This window comes from Crassostrea angulata, chromosome 4 (genome assembly GCF_025612915.1).
Source record: "Crassostrea angulata isolate pt1a10 chromosome 4, ASM2561291v2, whole genome shotgun sequence".
In the NCBI taxonomy this organism is placed as follows: domain Eukaryota; kingdom Metazoa; phylum Mollusca; class Bivalvia; order Ostreida; family Ostreidae; genus Magallana; species Magallana angulata.
In genome coordinates this window covers 33,047,639-33,066,042 of record NC_069114.1, presented here as the reverse complement: position 1 = coordinate 33,066,042, position 18,404 = coordinate 33,047,639, and the positions used below count along the sequence as shown (strand labels likewise).

Genomic DNA, 18,404 nt, shown 5'->3' with positions numbered 1-18,404 from the left:
CTCCATTTATCTTATGCTAAAATGTGTGGAAACCAGTTCCATCTTGGTCCTGCAGCTTTGTTAATTTTTTTACTCCTTTAAACACTACAAGCTATGATTTGCTGAATATTGTCATTTATTAATGACGAATAAATGAAAAAAAAGGAAGGGTTTGTTTAAGCAGCAATAAAATTATATCACTTACTAGAGACACCACAAAAAGTCACAGTTTTAGCAATGAAAAAAAAAGTTATTAAAATTTCTTTTTTAGCTTAAATACTTTAATATAAAAAAAATATGTAGATAAAGCTCCCCACAAGCAAGTGAGGATGATTTTTAATAACTTTTTTTTTCATTGCTAAAACTGTGACTTTTTTTGGTTATTTTGATGCATACATATATTTAAGAGATGAATCAAAAAAGGTAACACTTTAAATGAAAAAAATACTTTAATATAAAAAAAATATGTAGATAAAGCTCCCCACAAGCAAGTGAGGATGATTTTTAATAACTTTTTTTTTCATTGCTAAAACTGTGACTTTTTTTGGTTATTTTGATGCATACATATATTTAAGAGATGAATCAAAAAAGGTAACACTTTAAATGAAAAAAAAGGAAGGGTTTGTTTAAGCAGCAATAAAATTATATCACTTACTAGAGACACCACATAATATACACTGTTGATAATGAAAAAGAATCCTCTTGGAGTTAACATTTGAACAGAAAACACCCTTTATGTCCTCCATTTATCTTATGCTAAAATGTGTGGAAACCAGTTCCATCTTGGTCCTGCAGCTTTGTTAATTTTTACTCCTTTAAACACTACAAGCTATGATTTGCTGAATATTGTCATTTATTAATGACGAAGATAAACAAATAACTACAAATAAACGACCTTAACTACTAGAGAGATCCCAGATAAACATAAAGAGACTTATTAAGCACCTAATTTCAGACAGGCAGTGGGATCTCCCTAAAGACTAAGTAAGACAGAATTATCATTGATGAATACACATTTAGAAGAAGATCTCTTAAATAAAATAACCAAAAAAGTCACAGTTTGAGCAATGAAGAAAAAAGTTACTAAAAATCATCCTCATTTGCTTGTTGAGTAAGTGATATAATTTATTGCTACTAAAACAAACCCTTTCCGTTTTTTTATTTAAAGTGTTACCTTTTTTGATTCATCTCTTAAATATCTGTATGCAGAAAAATAACCAAAAAAGTAAGTTTTAGCAATATAAAAAAAACTCCAAAATTTTAATGTTGGACTTGTTTAAAGTTATTTTCTGTCTTGATTTGATGGAATGAGGGAAGAGCAAAAAATAAAAAGAGAATCTTGTAATTGACAACCTCTTTATTCAGTAGCGTATACCTGTAGCGGGTATAGGTATATATGTTTATCATTTTTTAACAAAATTAGATCGACTTAAACTCCATAATCTCTCCCTTTTTACTCGCACATCTCTCTTTCTCACTCACACATCACATAAAAACGATTCTCATAAACTCAATTATGGCATGAATATAAGAAGTTCCAGGTATTGGAATTTCTTATTGAAATCTTTTACTTTTTGAAAAAATAACATTTACAGATCTACTTAAGCCATACATGTCCTTTTAGAACATCTTGGCAACATCACCCACTATAAAATTAATGTCCCTCTACATACCTTAATTTCCCCGGGAGAGCAATAACACTGGAACATTCAATTATTTACATAACAAAAAAGATAAGTTACGCAGTGCCACATCATTGAGAAAAAATTTCCCCAAAAACCACCAATGAGAATCATTTGCAGTAACAAAATTTTCTGAGATCAGGATAAAGTTTTGAGACACATGAAGACTGGTTTCCATAGCGATCTAATCTGCTAATGTCATGGAACACTTCATAAGTGGAGTCTTTGAGATTCTTTGTTATCATCCCTTCATATTGTGCATAGTTAGGAACAGTTTCCATGGTGATCTGGTAATGGGCGACATCCACTCTTACCTCAGCACTGAAGTTTGAAACTCTTTGATCACTGTCCAATGTTTTCAAAAACTTCAAAACCTAGAAGTATGAAAAGCAGATAAGTTAACGACTGACTCTTCTGCATCATGGATTTTTACTAAGTAAAAACATTTTTGTCTAAAACTGCAATAGTGTGTGCAAACAAATTGAATAATGCACATTAGCACATTATGAAAATTTTTTTAGCATATGAGAATACATTTTTTGAAAAATAATGATTAATGCTAAATACATTGGCATTTTTTAAAACTTCTTGCCTAAATGTCTGCGAGTATATTTAATATCTCAAACTTTGGAATTATATACATGTAAATACGTAAATCTTACAGGCAGTAAACTGTATACAGCAAAAAAAGTAATGCAACAATACATGTCCTTGAACGGCAAATGCACCTACTCACCTTTTCATTTGGACTTATTAAATTGGCGGAAACTATTTTGAGAATTGAAAGCTCTTGGCAAATATTTCTCAGTGGTTGGGTCAACTGATTGATATGTTGCAGAAGTTCATAAGCCATAGTCTGAATATTCTTGCTATTTGTATCTTCTTCACTTTCCACCAAACAGGAACACCACTGCAAGTCAATATGAGCAGACGCACAATTCCGATTGGCTGGAATTTCTCTAAGGAGACTTATTCCTCTGGATGAAATCACCGGTTTATGTAAGCGTGATAAATCAAGAATGTCTTTAAGAGATTCATAAATATCAAAAGGAGTGGTCAATCTATCAGCATTTTTTGAAAGTTGTTTTATCAACTCGGGATGTTTTAGTTTGAACTTATGGGGAAAATGAAGGCTAACAAATGGCAGTCTCTCCTCTATTTTCCCTTGCACCGTCCTTCGTACTCTTCCATACCTAGCACCATGATCTCCCATAACAATCAGAAGAGTATTGTCAAGAAAACCTAATTTGCTGAACTTTTCTAAAGTATTTACGAAATCCACATCCAAATATTCTCCGGGATTATTGTTCCAGTGAGTCAGTTCAGCAAGGAAGGTTAAAGAGAACTTTGGAACATTCGGGTACTTTACATAAAAGTCTTTCAAATATTCTAACAAAAATCTGTGATGTGGCGTAGCACCAGTACAGTATTTATTGCTCCTTTCTCTAAGCTCCGAATCCCACAGAGCCAACCAGAATGGTCTCATGTAGTGATCTGAAGGCGACTCCTTGAAACCATTAAAGCGTAGATTAAAAGCGCTTATGGAGGGTTCATCTTCTGCAAACAAGGTGACGTAACCATTCTCCTTGAAATCATTCCAGATCATTGGATAAATATCAACATATTCAGACTCCTCTTGACTTCTTCTGACTTCAGGTAACTCCAGTTCTGTTTTGCCTTGAAAAGGTGTGAAAATCACATGATAATTCTGCTATCAAATCAATATCATGCTCAGAGTATTATTACCAGTAATAGTTCTGCTTATGAAATTGCAACCTGTTATAAAGTATAACTGAGCCCAAAAATAATTGAGACAATGTATTCTCAAATATGTCTATGCATGTTTCAAAGTAAACTTTTTAAGTCTATCAATTAAATATAACGTGATAAACAAACTACCAAAACTAATATATTTTATCAAATGTGTCAAATGTGATTACATAATACCTGTTAAAATTGGTATTAAGGCTGCTAATGTAGCATCGCCAACAATATTATAACCATTTAGAATGGTTGAAGCCAAATTCTTCTTAAGGTAGCCATAAGTTTTGGGTAGTTTTCTCCGGAAGGACATGTGTGACATGGAATCTAGCATTATCATCATCACATTCATTTGGTCAGAAGTTGGCTTCTGAGATGCTGCTCTCTCCAAAACATCATCGCGAGGATAAACCTGCACCAAAAATTGATCAAAGTCCACGAGATACTCATTGAAAATGCTGCCTTCATATTCCATGGGGTCATCATTAATATACAAACTGTCGTTACTGGGGTAATCTTCAACTTCATTATCCTCTGCATGAATGAGATTGTAAGTTGAATTTAGAATACATTTCACATGAACAAAATCATGCTTTATAAGCATATTGAATGGCCCGTTTTCTTTAATAATTCCCTCGGTATAGGTGTAAAAAGAATCAGTTACTCTCTCTATCCCTCTTATTTCACATGCTCTCAATGTTGGTTTATCATCAATTTTTCCCTTTTTTGTTTTAAATTCGTACAGGTCAAGAGTGTTGTGTTCTGGGTAGAGAACACTTTTATTAATGGTAAGAACGTTGTTCTCAAAATAAAACAGGTTGGTTCCATTGCATACCAGGGGTTTCTTCATGGGTTGAATGGCATGTTCAATAGCACTGCTGTAAAGAGGAAGCCGAGGTATTTTACACACATCACTGTAGATTTCTTTCTGACCATCGTTAGACATGAACAACCTGGAATATGAACCTCTCCCTGAGGAACCACTTCTGCTAACTGTCTCTTTCAGGGTGGAATGGATATAACTGACAGTCAATGCGATGACAACTATAGTACTTATAATCACTACTTTACATTTTAGCTTGTATCGACACCTAAAGAGTGCCATTATTTTTCAAAGACCAATCCAAAAGGAAGCAATTAACCCCTTTCCTATTGATCTAAACTCTATCAAGATACCAAAGACAGCTATAGGTACTGTATCCATTTTGGACTCATCGTTGCTTGTCATGTCTCATGGCTGGGCATTATAATGCAATTTTTTTTACAAGTAAGACTAACGTTACATGCACAGGCATTGTAAATGAACTTGTATCTCTTGAATGCTATAAGTCCATTTTTTTTTTTAATATCATCCATGTTTTTTCATGCATTCTTGAAGCACGTAAATCACTTTCGCCATGTTCCTGACGAAAGAAACTGGCATAAATGCTCCATGATGGAATTCTTTCCCGGTTTACACCGGTTTAGACAGTTAATGGTACTGTGGCTACAGTTCGGACTATACAGGGTCACACACAAGGTAATCGGTGCAGTGATGAACTTTTGGTATGTAAACAAAACATTCGAAGAGAGTTGCGTCGGTGCATTCCCGCAAAACTGAGTCCGTGCGCTATCGCTGCGCGCATGCGATGTCGGTCGGTTATCGAGCGGTGAAGTTGTAAATAAGTTGCACATCAACGACAGCAACTTGCAATTTGTGAACTGAATGTCTCCTATATTGTATGTCCACATAATTAATATCTTGCAAGATGCAGAAGTGCGACACTGTAGAAATGAAAATTGACTTTAGGTTAATTTGGTACTGTCTGACTTACACTGAAACTAATGGAGATGATGTATAGGCCGGGCCTATGATATCGCGGTAGTTAAATCATTTTGTCAAATAATCTATCAATACGGAAATATTTTTTGAAACTAATGTAATTGTGAGTTCCTCTATTATATACCTCAGTGATGTTCAGCGTGTCTCTGTTTACTGTATGTCTAAAAATATCCCGACCTCAAATGTCAATATCAGCGCGTGCTACTATACGTAAACAGAAATACCGCGATACCATAGAACCCGCGATATGATAGGAAACAAGTATATGTCACAGATAGCAGAGCAGATAGGATACCCCTGTGCTCCTGTCCTAAATGCCTGTAATGTATACAAAGAAATTATGTATCTCTCACTATGATGCTTGTTGGGTTTTTTTTATCATTGCGGCGACATCAAAAACACCAAATGGAATGTCTATCACAATTTATAAAACGTTTTTAAATAATAAAAGAATAAATGAGCAAGACTGGTGCATGTATGATTTCTGTGTTTTATTATAAACATACTGATGACATTTACATACCAAACATTCTTTTGATATCGATTTGCAGCCAACATTAATCTTTAATACATCTACATATTTCATTATAATATTAATTAATATACATGTACATCTCTATATATCTACATGATTATGTATAATTCAATCTAATTAAGTTTTTTAATTAGTCTATAGATTAGGGTTAAACACCAAAGAGCATTCTGAGGTCATCCAAGGTCAACTTTGAACTCACTCCTCCAGACCTATAAAGAGAAATTATGAACATATAAATGCAGGGTTGTCTCTAATAATTGAAGTAGAAGGAGGAAATAAAAAAGTAGAAGGGGGTCTTGCTTATAGCTACATTGTGTTTGAAATGGAAAAATAGTCGGGTAATTAAAGCAATATAGGTGGGAAAATTCCCCGCCTCCCGGGTCTTATTGACAACCCTGTAAATGTATGAGATGACAATTTAATATAAAACCAGTGGAGCTTGTCACAAATGTATCTGCTATGGATTTCTGAGCCATTAGATTGAACTGGCTTGGTTTTTTCAGGGTTTTTTAGGGGGTGGCAAATTTTACCATCATAAAGATTTTAAAATGCATTCAGTGCTTAAAAATTGTACAATTTGAAAACTAAATTTGAACCCTTAGATCTTTTATACAATAACCATTATAAAATGTCTAATTATTAACATTGTAATTAATTATAAATCATGCAAAGATTTGTATTTTCTAGTGTCTGTTCCTTGTAAGAGGTTTGTTATAAGCCATTAAATATGTAATATGGTTGAGGTTTAATACTTTACTACACACATACCCAGTTAGGACACTTTTTGCCAACTCTTGTTTTTTCTGCTGAAGTGCTACAATTCTTTCTTCAATTGTATCCTTACATAAAAACCTGTTCAGGAAATAATGAATATAAGAATATGTATGTATCAAATGATCAAATGAAAAAGAAAATTTGCTCTATGTAATATTTGACTAATTTAACAAAAAATATTGTTCATTTGACAAACCATATTCAAAACACAGTAATCTGAACTATCATTGCTACATTATAAAACCATTGCTACATTATAGAATTATATCATAGATAAACATTGGGCCTGAAAAGGTGTACCTGTGTATAAATACATCCTTTGTTTGGCCCACTCTGTAGATCCTGTCACAAGCCTGATCCTCCAATGAGGGATTCCTACAAAGATTTAAATCACTATCATATTCCATACAACTTCCAAGTGTTTCAAAATTTAATATCTTTACTTGATATTTTTCCTTTAAAATGCAATGAAAGAATAAAACCTTGTAAAAGTACAGTCTATCGGAAATTCAGTCACTTAATTTGATAAATTCATATTCATTTTTCTCGGAAAAATCTAGGTAAACTATCAAATCATACACAAACCAACAGAGTTAGGGACACATTAATTCATGTCAGAGAGAAGGATTGTATAGGACAAAGAATAAATATCTTAGATATACACCTAACATATCTCTCTCTCTCTCTCTCTCTCTCTCTCTCTCTCTCTCTCTGTGTTTCCACAGTTCACACAAACTTTAATATATATCTGATACTAAAACAAGCTGCTTCACTTAACCATACAGGGAAACAAATGAAGATTACCAGTGTTGATCTATAAGAAACAAATGATTCCCTCCAATCAGATTGAGGCCTACTCCCCCAGCTTTCAGAGACACCAGCATGACCTCTGGTCCATGGATATTCGTATTGAAGTCTTCCACAGCCTCCATCCGTTTCTTTGCTGACACTGAGCCCTGGATGATGGTGTACTTGATTCCTGCTTTTCGTAAGTGATGAGCTAGGATATCCAACATCTTGGTCCACTGGGAAACCACAACACTGCAAGTGTAAAATTAACATTAAATGAAACTCACTGATGTTTGAAACAGATATGTAAAAAATAGTTTGTGTACATTTTTCAAAATTTAAGATAAATGTTTGTGAATAGTTTGTTTAATGAATGGTTTTGTTCACAAAATTTGGGTTTGCTGATGTTATTCATTCACAAATTACCAAGCATTGGCCAATACCTTTTCTGTTTCTGCGGTAGTTCTCTAATTTCATAGAGTTTATCCATCACAGCTTTTAACTGCAATAAATAGACAGATTTGTTACCAAAAAATTAAACATCAATGAAATGTTTATTAGGCATTATGAAGTGAAAATTTGTCAGACTAATGATAAGTACCTTGGTACTCATGACTTGTGTGTGAAATATTGGGGAATCCCTGGTCAGCTTTTCCTTCTCCTCAGTGGATCCCCCCTCCCCCAACATAAGGTCCTTCATTTGATCAACGATGTTTAGCTCTAATCCCTCAGTGGCTGTTGTCTCCTCATCAAAAGCCTTAAGATAATCAATATACAAGCAATATTGGTGTAAACAATGCTTCATGCCAAAGTTCATGTACTTATAAGTTCATGTTCATTACTTTATGTAAAAGTTGTTTGCTACTGTTGTTTGCATTATAATTATCAACTTCAAACACTTTTGGTAAATTTAGGGAATCAAGAATGAGGGTGTAAACATCTAACAACAAAAAATATAGCATGGATCAAACAATGAATCTTAAATTTCTTAACATATGACATGCCATAAGAGATAAATACACTAAAAGTTTCTTTTTGTTTAAAATGTTTACATGTAACAAACTAGTAAATTAAATTAAATCAAGCTAATTCCAGTTCTTACTTCCTTCATCAGACTCAAGTGACAGCAGCACTGTCTGAGTCTCAGCAACATGACCAGGATCATCTGACCGCTGGAACGGCCCGAGTCTCCCCCAGGAAGCACTGTACCAGGGCCGCTACCTGGTGTGTCCCCCTCTGTACGGTCCCTGAATGGATTGATGGAGGGCTGGGGACCAGTAGTTCTCCCTAACTCTTTATCCTCGTGCCTTCTCAAGTAGTCTTTCATCACGGACCTTTAAAAGAATGCACATTACATAAAAATAGACACAGTGCATGACTGTCTATCTATCTGTTAGATTTGTCTTAATATCAGGTTATTTTTCACAGTAAAGCCTAGATTTAATGAACAATATACATGTACAACCACTACTTGGAACTTTAATCTTCAACACATATTATAGTGAATAGTTTTCAAATTATGGCATAAATTAAAAACATTTACCTAGATTGGGAAAACAACTTTTCATACACCATTTTTTCGTCTTCAGAAAGTTCAATCTCATGAACAGTGGATGATTTTAATGGCAAGGAAACCTATTGAATTACAAAAGAAAAATTTGCATAAGTGTGATAACAGAACATTGACAGACAAGAATCAAATTATCCATCAACAAGACTTAGACCAGATAAAATTACTCTATCTGAAATATGTATGAAGTTTTACATGTTTTATGCCCGATGTTAAACTGAGCGAACATCTTACCAGAGGTTTGCCAGCACTATCTATCTGAGTTTTTGTTCGGCGCAGCAACAAGCTCTTGATAAGAACATTCAGTCTGTTATTTCCACCAGCTGAAATAACACAGAGAGAATTCTCCACAAGGCAATAAAATCTTATGTGCTGTTTATTTGGATCTGGCTGTTGCAATACATGAACGGTCTTTCGAAAGTTTATTTCACACTGTCATTCAGTATTCAAAAATGAGTAATGTACATAGTTTTGATGAACTCTACCAAGAGAGAATTTCTGGACAGATTTAAATACAAGAACATGTACAGAGAGCACATGGAATATTGTAGAGCAATATAAACCTATGCTAATATCAAACTCACCTTTGCTTTTTTCAACTTGTCGCTTCCACACTTGGTATTCATCAAAGGGAGAACAGCGCAGAAACCTGCAATGATTTTATCAATATTAATTATTTACACGTAAATTCACTGAGAAAATAAATTTTGCAAAAAGGAATTAACATGTAACCATAAAAAAATGACAAAAATGACAAAAATGACTGACAACAGTCCTTTTACCTAAGTAGGGAGTAGACATCCAGCAATTCATTCTGTATAGGAGTACCCGTCATGGCCCAGCGAAATCGAGCACGCAATCGACAGCAAGCCATGGCTGACAGACTTTTCCTGTTTTTAATGTTATGAGCCTCGTCTAGGATGATCCTCTCCCACACAATGCGGAGTAAGGTGGCATCTGCCTTCTCAGATTCTGCACCATCATCCTAAAAACAGAAACAAGAAAAAAATAGGTAATCACAGATTACAAAGCTCACCGAGACGAGACATCACCCTTATGAGACTTCACCTTTATGAGACCACCTTTATCATATTAAATGAAAATCATACTTTATGATCTTGGATATTCATGGATTCTGTTTTGACACAATATCGTATATCATATGTTAAAAAACTGTATGATAATCATATGTTCATATGTTAATCAATATAATAATATAAAATTAAATATTGCATCCTATCATATTTACAACATATATCATATAATACAATAAAAAACCATAATAAACAATGATGAGATATGATATTGTAACGTATGATATGACATTGTTATACGTTATTGTATTTGATCACATAATACAATATCATAATATATAAAACAATTAGTATTATATTTAATATCATATTACATAATACATCATAACATTGAAACATATGATATTATATTGTCTAATATAGTATGATATTGTATGATACTGTATCATTTTTGAAACATAATATGATATTGTATCATATGATACAATATAATTTGATACAACATTGTATCATATCAAATGATACAATATTATGTAATAAAGTAAAATATTTAATACAACATTATATTATACATATTGTATCATATGATACAATAATATATTTTACAATATCATACAATACATTTCATGTGATGTGATAATATATCATATTATAAACCAATATCATATTATACAATATCATATGATACAATATTATATAATATTACAGTATCATATTTTACAATTTCATGTGATATAATTCTATATCACAGAAACTAATATCATATTATACAATATCGTATGATACAATATTATAGAATATACAATATTGTATCATAGGATACAATATTATATTTTACAATATCTTATGTAAAAGTATCATGTGATAAAATGATAAATTAATAATACAATATAATATTATACAATATTGTATCATAATATACAATACTATACATAACGATATCATATTACAATATCATAACATAAAATATAAAAAAAATTAATACATTATCATATCGTATCATATTAATAACTTTTTATAATATTACATATGATATTATATTGTATCAAATTAAACAATTTTGTTGTATACCATACAATACTATATCATAGGAATTATGTTATATCATTTATCAACAAACACATCTATCTATCGAGCAGGTTTGAGTGAGGTAGGAGATTTCTTTAGCATCCTTGATAATGGAGGTCAGGCTCTGCATCTGAAGTAACCTCTGCGTTTCATTTATTATATAGTTAAATCAACTATGCAAGCTATCATCTATAAATCATGTGACCTTTCCCAAAAAAACTTAAACCTCATCCAGCATCCGAAACCTATGGCTCAGATTCAGCATTCAAGCCTGTCAGGTGCATCGCTATACATAAGACGCATCTCCATGCAAGTTTGGTGAAGTTCAGACCAGTAATAACTAAGATATTAACATCAGAGGGCACTAGCAATTAAAACCTTAACCTGCTCCAGCATACGCAACCTATGGCTCAGATTCAACATCCATGCCTGTCAGGTGCATCTGTATCATAAGACACACCATCCATTCAAGTTTGGTGAAGTTAGGACCTGTAATAACTAAGATATATTTTTTAGCATCCTTGATAATGGAGATCAAGCTCTGCATCTGAAGCTTCCTCTGTGATTCATTCATATTACAGTTTAATCAACTACGGGTATGCAAGTTTGAACTATTAAACATGTGACCTGTTCCAAAAAACTTAACCATATCCAGCATCTGAAACCTATGGCTCAGACTCAGCATTCAAGCCCGTCAGGTGCATCAGTATCATAAGATGCACCATCCATGGAAATCTGGTGTAGTTAGGACAAGTAACAACTAAGATATAATCATCAGAGGGCACCTGTTTCAAAAACTGTAACCAGCTCTAAAAACTTTAACCTCCTCCAGCATCCGAAACCTATGGCTCAGATTCATCATTCAAGCCTGTCTGGTGCATCAGTATCATAAGACGCACCATCCATGGAAGTCTGGTGAAGTTAGGACAAGTAGTAACTAAGATATAATCATCAGAGGGCACCTGCAACAAAAACTTTAACCAGCTCTAAAAACCTTAACCTCCTTCAGCATCTGTAACCTATAGCTCAGATTCAGCATCCAAGCCTGCCTGGTACATCAGTATCATAAGACACACCATCAATGCAAGTTTGGTGAAGTACGGACCAGCAGTAACTTAGACATTGCTATCAAAGGGCACCTGCAACAAAAACTGTAACCTGCTCCAAAAACCTTAACCTCCTCCTGCATCCGAAACCTATAGCTCAGATTCAGCACTCCAGCCTGTCGGGTGCATCAGTATCATAAGACACACCATCCATGCAAGTTTGGTGAAGTTAGGACCTGCAGTAACTTAGATATTGCTATCAAAGGGCACCTGCAACAAAAACTTTAACCTGGTCCAACAACCTTAACCTCCTCCAGCATCTGAAATTTAGGACTCAGATTCAGCATCCAAGTCTTTCAAGTCAATAAGTAGGTCCAGATGCATCATCCATGCAAGTTTGGTGAAGATAGGACAAGTAATAGCTTAGATACAGGACCTGCAACAAAAACTTTAACCAGGTCCGGACGCCGACGGTATAGCATAAGCTACCCCTGACTTCGTCTCGGTGAGCTAAAAATTGTTTACTAATCTCAGCCGTTTTACCTAGTCATCAGAGTTTTAATGTTTCGAAAAGAACTGGATATTTTTTTTATAGTTTTCAGAGAGCTGTTGATGATGAGCGACATTACTTGTTTCTCTTCCATGTTCTTTTCGTCATCCTTGGCCGGAGCATTAGCATCCACATTTACTGTCCTAACCTCCTTACCAACAAGAGAGTAGGTGGTAAGGACAATGTCGTTATCTGCCAGCCTGTTAAAATTTATATCTCAGATATAAGAGTCATCCAAGTGGGTAACTGGGTATTTAAAATAAAGCAAGTACAAGTACATGTGTATGTGTGCATCTTACTGACTTCTGTACTTTAGTTCATGTACACATAAGTGTATATTCATGTGAATGTATCTTGAATGTATCTTGAACATTCATTGTCTTCTTGCAAATTTTATATCAAGTATATGCTAATAGTCACATTTCTTCTCATACCTGAGAATATCTTTCTCTCGGCCCTGTCCATGGTACATTAAGACCTGGAGCTTTTTCCCTTTGACCCGCCTCTCAATCTCTTTGTGCCAGTGATGAATGAGGGAGGCTGGGCAGATAATCAAGGTGGCCCGGGACTTAATGACTGTAAAAGCAGGTGTAATGCAGGTATAAAAAATAATCATATAAAATGGGTTTTTTTTAATAGAACTTTCACATAACATTATTTGTTAATAAATTGAAGAAATTTTACTGCATGTAATTTCTTTTAATTAAAGTCTCTGCAGACACCTGAGAAATACCTTTTTGAAGTGTAAGTACCAAAGGTTAAATGACTAATACCATAAATGGGATGCTTCTCTTTCATATGAATAAATACATCAGGTTCTGACTTTAATAACACATAATGATATTGATATATTGCCACTGGGATTTGAAGCAGGGTCCTCTGGCAAAATAATACAATACTCTAAGCTAAACGGTTAATCCACCTGCCACAGCTAGTAGAAATGACATATACCTGACTCTACCACACATAATGGTCAATACTTGTTGTGTCATACCCTTTTGGAGCTGCTTCTCTCTGCCTCGCCATTCATCTTCCTCCTCCTCGTCCGCCTTTGGTTTCAGTTGTTTCTGTTTCAGCACCAGTGAAATCATGGTCAGAGTCTTCCCCAGTCCCATGTCATCAGCTGTAGGCAACAAAAGAAGGGAATAAACTACAGGTACAGGGTGTATAAACCTATGTCATCATTGTTGTATCCCACGAAATTACCGGTGCAATGGAAATAAATCTTGTTGGTTCTGATGATGCTACATATGTATCATCAGCTCTCAGAAAATTTTTGAACAAATATAATCATCTGTAAAATACATTTTTTACTGTGGAATAAAATTTTGTAAAAGTTTGGTTTTAAATGTAAAGATCAAGAGATACTTATCAGTACATGTACATTAATATTTCAAAAAACATTGTTTAACATCTATAGAATGCAAATCATTTCTTAAAATTACAAAAAGTACCAGCCCAGTAATGATATAGGTGTGCATGTATTTTGTGATTTAAAAGTAGTTATCATCAATAAAGAAACTTCACCTAGTATTCCCCCGGGTGGGTGCTGCCCCTCCCTCCATGTGAGCCAAGCCAGAGCTTGTCTTTGATGGGTCATTAGGGTCACCTTGAGACCTTTAGGGTCCTCAATCTCAGTGCTAGAATCAGGGCATGTCTCCAGCTGTCTAAATGCAGGTAAATAATTAAATTATAAACCAATTCAACATTTGGAAGAAAATATCACTCCTCATCTTTAATAGTAAAGAATGCATGTAATATTGCTTTGTGAGAGTGGTTACTTACTTATGTAACTTTTCAATGGCTTCCTTAGTTACGCTCCCCACCTCCCTCAGCCTGGCAGCGGTCATACGACCTCCATACAAGGTCATGGCTTGTGGGTTAGCTGTAAAACATATAACACTGATAATTAGCTTTCCAGCCTAAGAATATCCATAGAGAACCCCAGAAATTCAATGAAAAAATGATGACATATAATATAAAAAATTGTTCATACTTTGAAGCACTTTAGTAATGACTAGTATGAGTTTAGTCAAATAACTAAACATTGATTTAAAGCAAAATAATTGGTATGTTGTGTTATGCAATGAAAGAGTGACTTTTAGCTTCATTCATTGTAGGCTTGACAAAAATAAGAGCATCTTCATTACCTGCATACAGCTGTTGCAGTATATGTGGGGGTATGTTGGTGGCATGAGGCAGTATACTGGTCTGCTTCAGCCCCTGGGGGTTGTGGGGAACATGACCACCAGTGGGTCCTGATTTCTGTGCAGCCTGAGCTCCTATTAATTTTTTAAGAAAAAAAATACAACAAAAAACCTAATACTGTTTTCATTATTACAGTAGAATCTTGAGAATTTTACTGTTGCTCAGTTACCTTTCTAAGAATAAAAATCTTTGAAATAGATAAAATCACACTGAGATCTACATGTATTTGAGAGACCTGGCTGAACAATGTGAACCAGTTTCTGCTGCCCATCAGCCCCTGCTGCGTACACCTTGATCACCTGTGGCTGCTGGCCCTGAGTCTGTTGACCAGGGACCACTCTGATGGTTTGGGCTTGGCCAGAGCCATCAGCTGATGGCACTTTGATGACCTGTGGCTGAACACTTTGTGCTGTAGGTTTTGGTAGTATACTGACAGGTTCTGGAATAAAACAGATGCAGTTAAGAATGAATACATGTACATGTAATTCATACTTTTTCATAGCATGAACTCTTGATATTAAAAGTAATAACAAAGGATAAATCCTTAATAATGCACATAAAGGATAAATCCTTAATAATGCACATAAAGGATAAATCCTTAATAATGCACATAAAGGATGAATCCTTAATAATGCATATAAAGGATAAATCCTTAATAATGCACATAAAGGATGAATCCTTAATAATGCACATAAACGATAAATCCTTAATAATGCACATATGGACTTCAAGATTTCAAAATTATCAAAATATATCAAATCATCTTTCAAACAAAGCATTTTAAGCGTTTCTAAATATTTCTTTAAATGACAATGAAACAATTACCTTTCACTTTAGATCTAGGTTTTAGGTCAGCGATTCTTTTATTGAGTTTTGTCACAGCTCGTTCTATATCATCTACCTGTTTGCGAAGTTTTTCACCTTTGTCAGGTAAACTGGACATTTTCACAGTGGCTATCACATGCTAATAAAAACAAAACACATAATTCATTAATCAGTACATGTTTCCTGCACAATGATTTAATTCTAATCATAAAAAAATGTTTATACATTACAGCATGGAATATGTTTGTTTTTCTTACTACATCTGTATTGGTAAAATGCATAAACTCTATAAATTAACGATTACCAGCTACTTGAGTATCTACCTTTTGTCTGTTCAACTGTTGAAGCAGTGCATTTCTAGAGTCTATGTCACTCTGTAACTGCCATTCTTCTGCACCTGTTAGGGGCTGAATACTCTTGTTTGCCTGTATCTGATTGGCCGAAAGTAGATCTTGAGATGTAGGCAAAGTATGGGCAGGTGGCTGGTACCTGGTTTGCTTGTCTTCTGGTCTATTAGTTGTCCCCGCTACTACTCTGGGATTCTCTCCCTCATCATCACTTGTCAGGTCCACGATTTCCACGGGACTCTTTGGGCTGGACCCTTCTTGTTCACCGGACTTGATGCGGATTCTCTGAAGCAGTGGAAGTTCTGGGGAGGAATCCGTCTGGGAACCTGTTTGTGGGCTCTTCTTCTTAATTCTACCAATACCCTCATATTTGTGTCTGTGATCTGGGGTCTTCTTATCTCCCTTGCCAAGGTTCAACTCAGACTCTGATTTGCTTGCAGTGTTCAAAGGACTTTTGTCAAGGTCTGAGTCTGACGTTAGTGAAACAGAGGTATTTTTGGAACGTGGGGAGTCAAAGCTATCGATACTCTCTGATTCAGAAGTTGATGAAAGATTACGATACTTTTCTTCCTTCTGTTTTGAGTCTGACTGACTTGTCTTCTTTAACTTTAATTTGTTTTCTTGTTGAGGTTTGGCCCTTGTCTGTTCTTCCCCTGACTCTTGTATTCCTTTATCAATACTCAGATTGGCCAGTCCCTCTGAGATGCCTCTATCTGTTTGCTTCTCAGAGACTGGGTCTTGAGATTCAATGGAAGACTTTTTGTCTGTTTCCATGTTTTTTGTCTTTATAGACGGAATTTCAGAATCTGTTACTGCCTTTTTGCTTTGTACTGATGACTTTCTTTCCTGGTAATTATAATCTGCCAGAGGTTTGCCAGACACCTGTGCATAAATAAAATCTTCATAATGTGAAAGTTTATTGCTAAGTTGGTAATATTATGAATGGGCATATAATATATACAGTATAATCATACATGGTAGATTCCTTATTTTACGTGAGTACTTAATTTTGATATTTAAATTTCAACAGTTGTGTATCAAATGGCAAGAATATAAAACTGAGAATGCCAAATTTTAGTCATTATGATATTTTCCTTTAATTAATATCTACACAAAAAATAAAAGCAAGATTTAAAAATCTGCGATATGTACTTCTTGCCATTTAAATGTTGATATCCATTTCTATATTGAGTTTATTCTTGAATATCATTAAGATATAATATATTAACTGTAGATTATTGATTGTGTTTCAGATCACCTTCTTTTGAGTAAAATATCCACACCAATTTTCATGAGAGTCTTTCTTGCGACATCTGTAATACTGCCTAATATGAAAAAAAATCACACTTAAATTATAACTGCATTTTTGACACATATCATCATGACCAAGTACAGGAATTTACTTACTTTAGAAATATACTTCAAATATCTTTAAATTTGTCACTAACCTTTTTTCACTAGTTTTCTTTGAGCAAAATATAGACTGTAGATCTACGGTAGAATGATGTCTTGGACACTCAAGTTTTTGTGCACTGGAAAATACATGTATGCATAAGGGACGTATATTCTAACGTATATATACTAATGTATATACTGACGTCTGACATATATATATACTATACCCCAGGCCTCTAATTTCTATCAATAAGCTGCCAAATGTTGGAGAAGAGAAAGACATATACCATATCTATATTTATTGATCAAAATTCAGATGCATGTGACTGTACCTAGTATATACGTCACTGTATGCATGGACAAAATCAACTTGATTTAACTTCTAAATTATAGTAAAAATCATTTGATTTACACATGTAACATCATGGTCTTTTGATAAAAATAAAGCCAGACAGAAATTAATTTAACATTTTAAAACAAAAGTATGAAATGGCATCTAGAATTTGAAAAGAATAAAATAAAAATTCCTACTCAGATTTCTTCACAAAGCCACATGAAGCAGGCTGACCGCAGACATAAAAACTAACACCATGGGATGGTCCATCCTTCAGACCAGTCTTTAAAAAACACAGCTCATCTAAAAATTAAAACTATAATTCATTATGCTATAACCAGGGACATATATTACTAGTATATTCATCCCTGCTAGAATTATAAAAAGAAATTCAATATTCTAAAATTTGCATACTGTAACGTTAATTCATTAAAAAGGTTACTATCGGTTTCGCTTTCGTTTCGGAGTTTGTGATTTATCTTTAAAATGGTTGGTTTAAAGTTGTCGACACGTAGCCTATATCTTATTGTAATGGCAATATTTGATTATCACTAACTGTGCTTTTCACATTTGATTTCCTCCATGGTTTTTATTTGTTTTCGTTTCACTTTCAAATTAAATGTCGCGCGAGAAATCACGAGACGGGATCGACTAATCAAATTTTTAGTAAGAAAACGGCTCGACG

At 34.2% G+C, this 18,404-nt stretch overlaps 2 protein-coding genes across 2 annotated transcripts; both read right to left on the bottom strand.

The window, feature by feature from the left end:
* Positions 1-1,318: 1,318 nt before the first annotated feature.
* Positions 1,319-4,527, bottom strand: LOC128180071 (uncharacterized). Its single transcript, XM_052847884.1, has 3 exons — positions 3,609-4,527; positions 2,398-3,338; positions 1,319-2,035 (listed from the first exon to the last, which is right to left on the bottom strand). The coding sequence occupies exons 1-3, from the start codon at positions 4,525-4,527 to the stop codon at positions 1,772-1,774; spliced, it is 2,124 nt and encodes a 707-aa protein (XP_052703844.1). The 3' UTR covers positions 1,319-1,771.
* Positions 4,528-5,714: 1,187 nt separating this feature from the next.
* LOC128180070 (transcription termination factor 2-like) lies at positions 5,715-18,375 on the bottom strand. The gene is made up of 24 exons (XM_052847883.1): positions 18,276-18,375; positions 17,917-18,022; positions 17,439-17,522; positions 17,249-17,315; positions 15,967-16,872; positions 15,644-15,782; positions 15,054-15,257; positions 14,761-14,892; positions 14,396-14,495; positions 14,138-14,277; positions 13,605-13,733; positions 13,045-13,186; positions 12,690-12,810; positions 9,695-9,897; positions 9,497-9,561; positions 9,147-9,235; positions 8,886-8,977; positions 8,445-8,676; positions 7,944-8,099; positions 7,786-7,844; positions 7,358-7,594; positions 6,854-6,928; positions 6,548-6,631; positions 5,715-5,988 (listed from the first exon to the last, which is right to left on the bottom strand). Exons 1-24 carry the CDS (start codon positions 18,301-18,303, stop codon positions 5,928-5,930), a joined length of 3,651 nt encoding a protein of 1,216 aa, XP_052703843.1. The 5' UTR covers positions 18,304-18,375; the 3' UTR covers positions 5,715-5,927.
* Between the last annotated feature and the right edge of the window lie 29 nt (positions 18,376-18,404).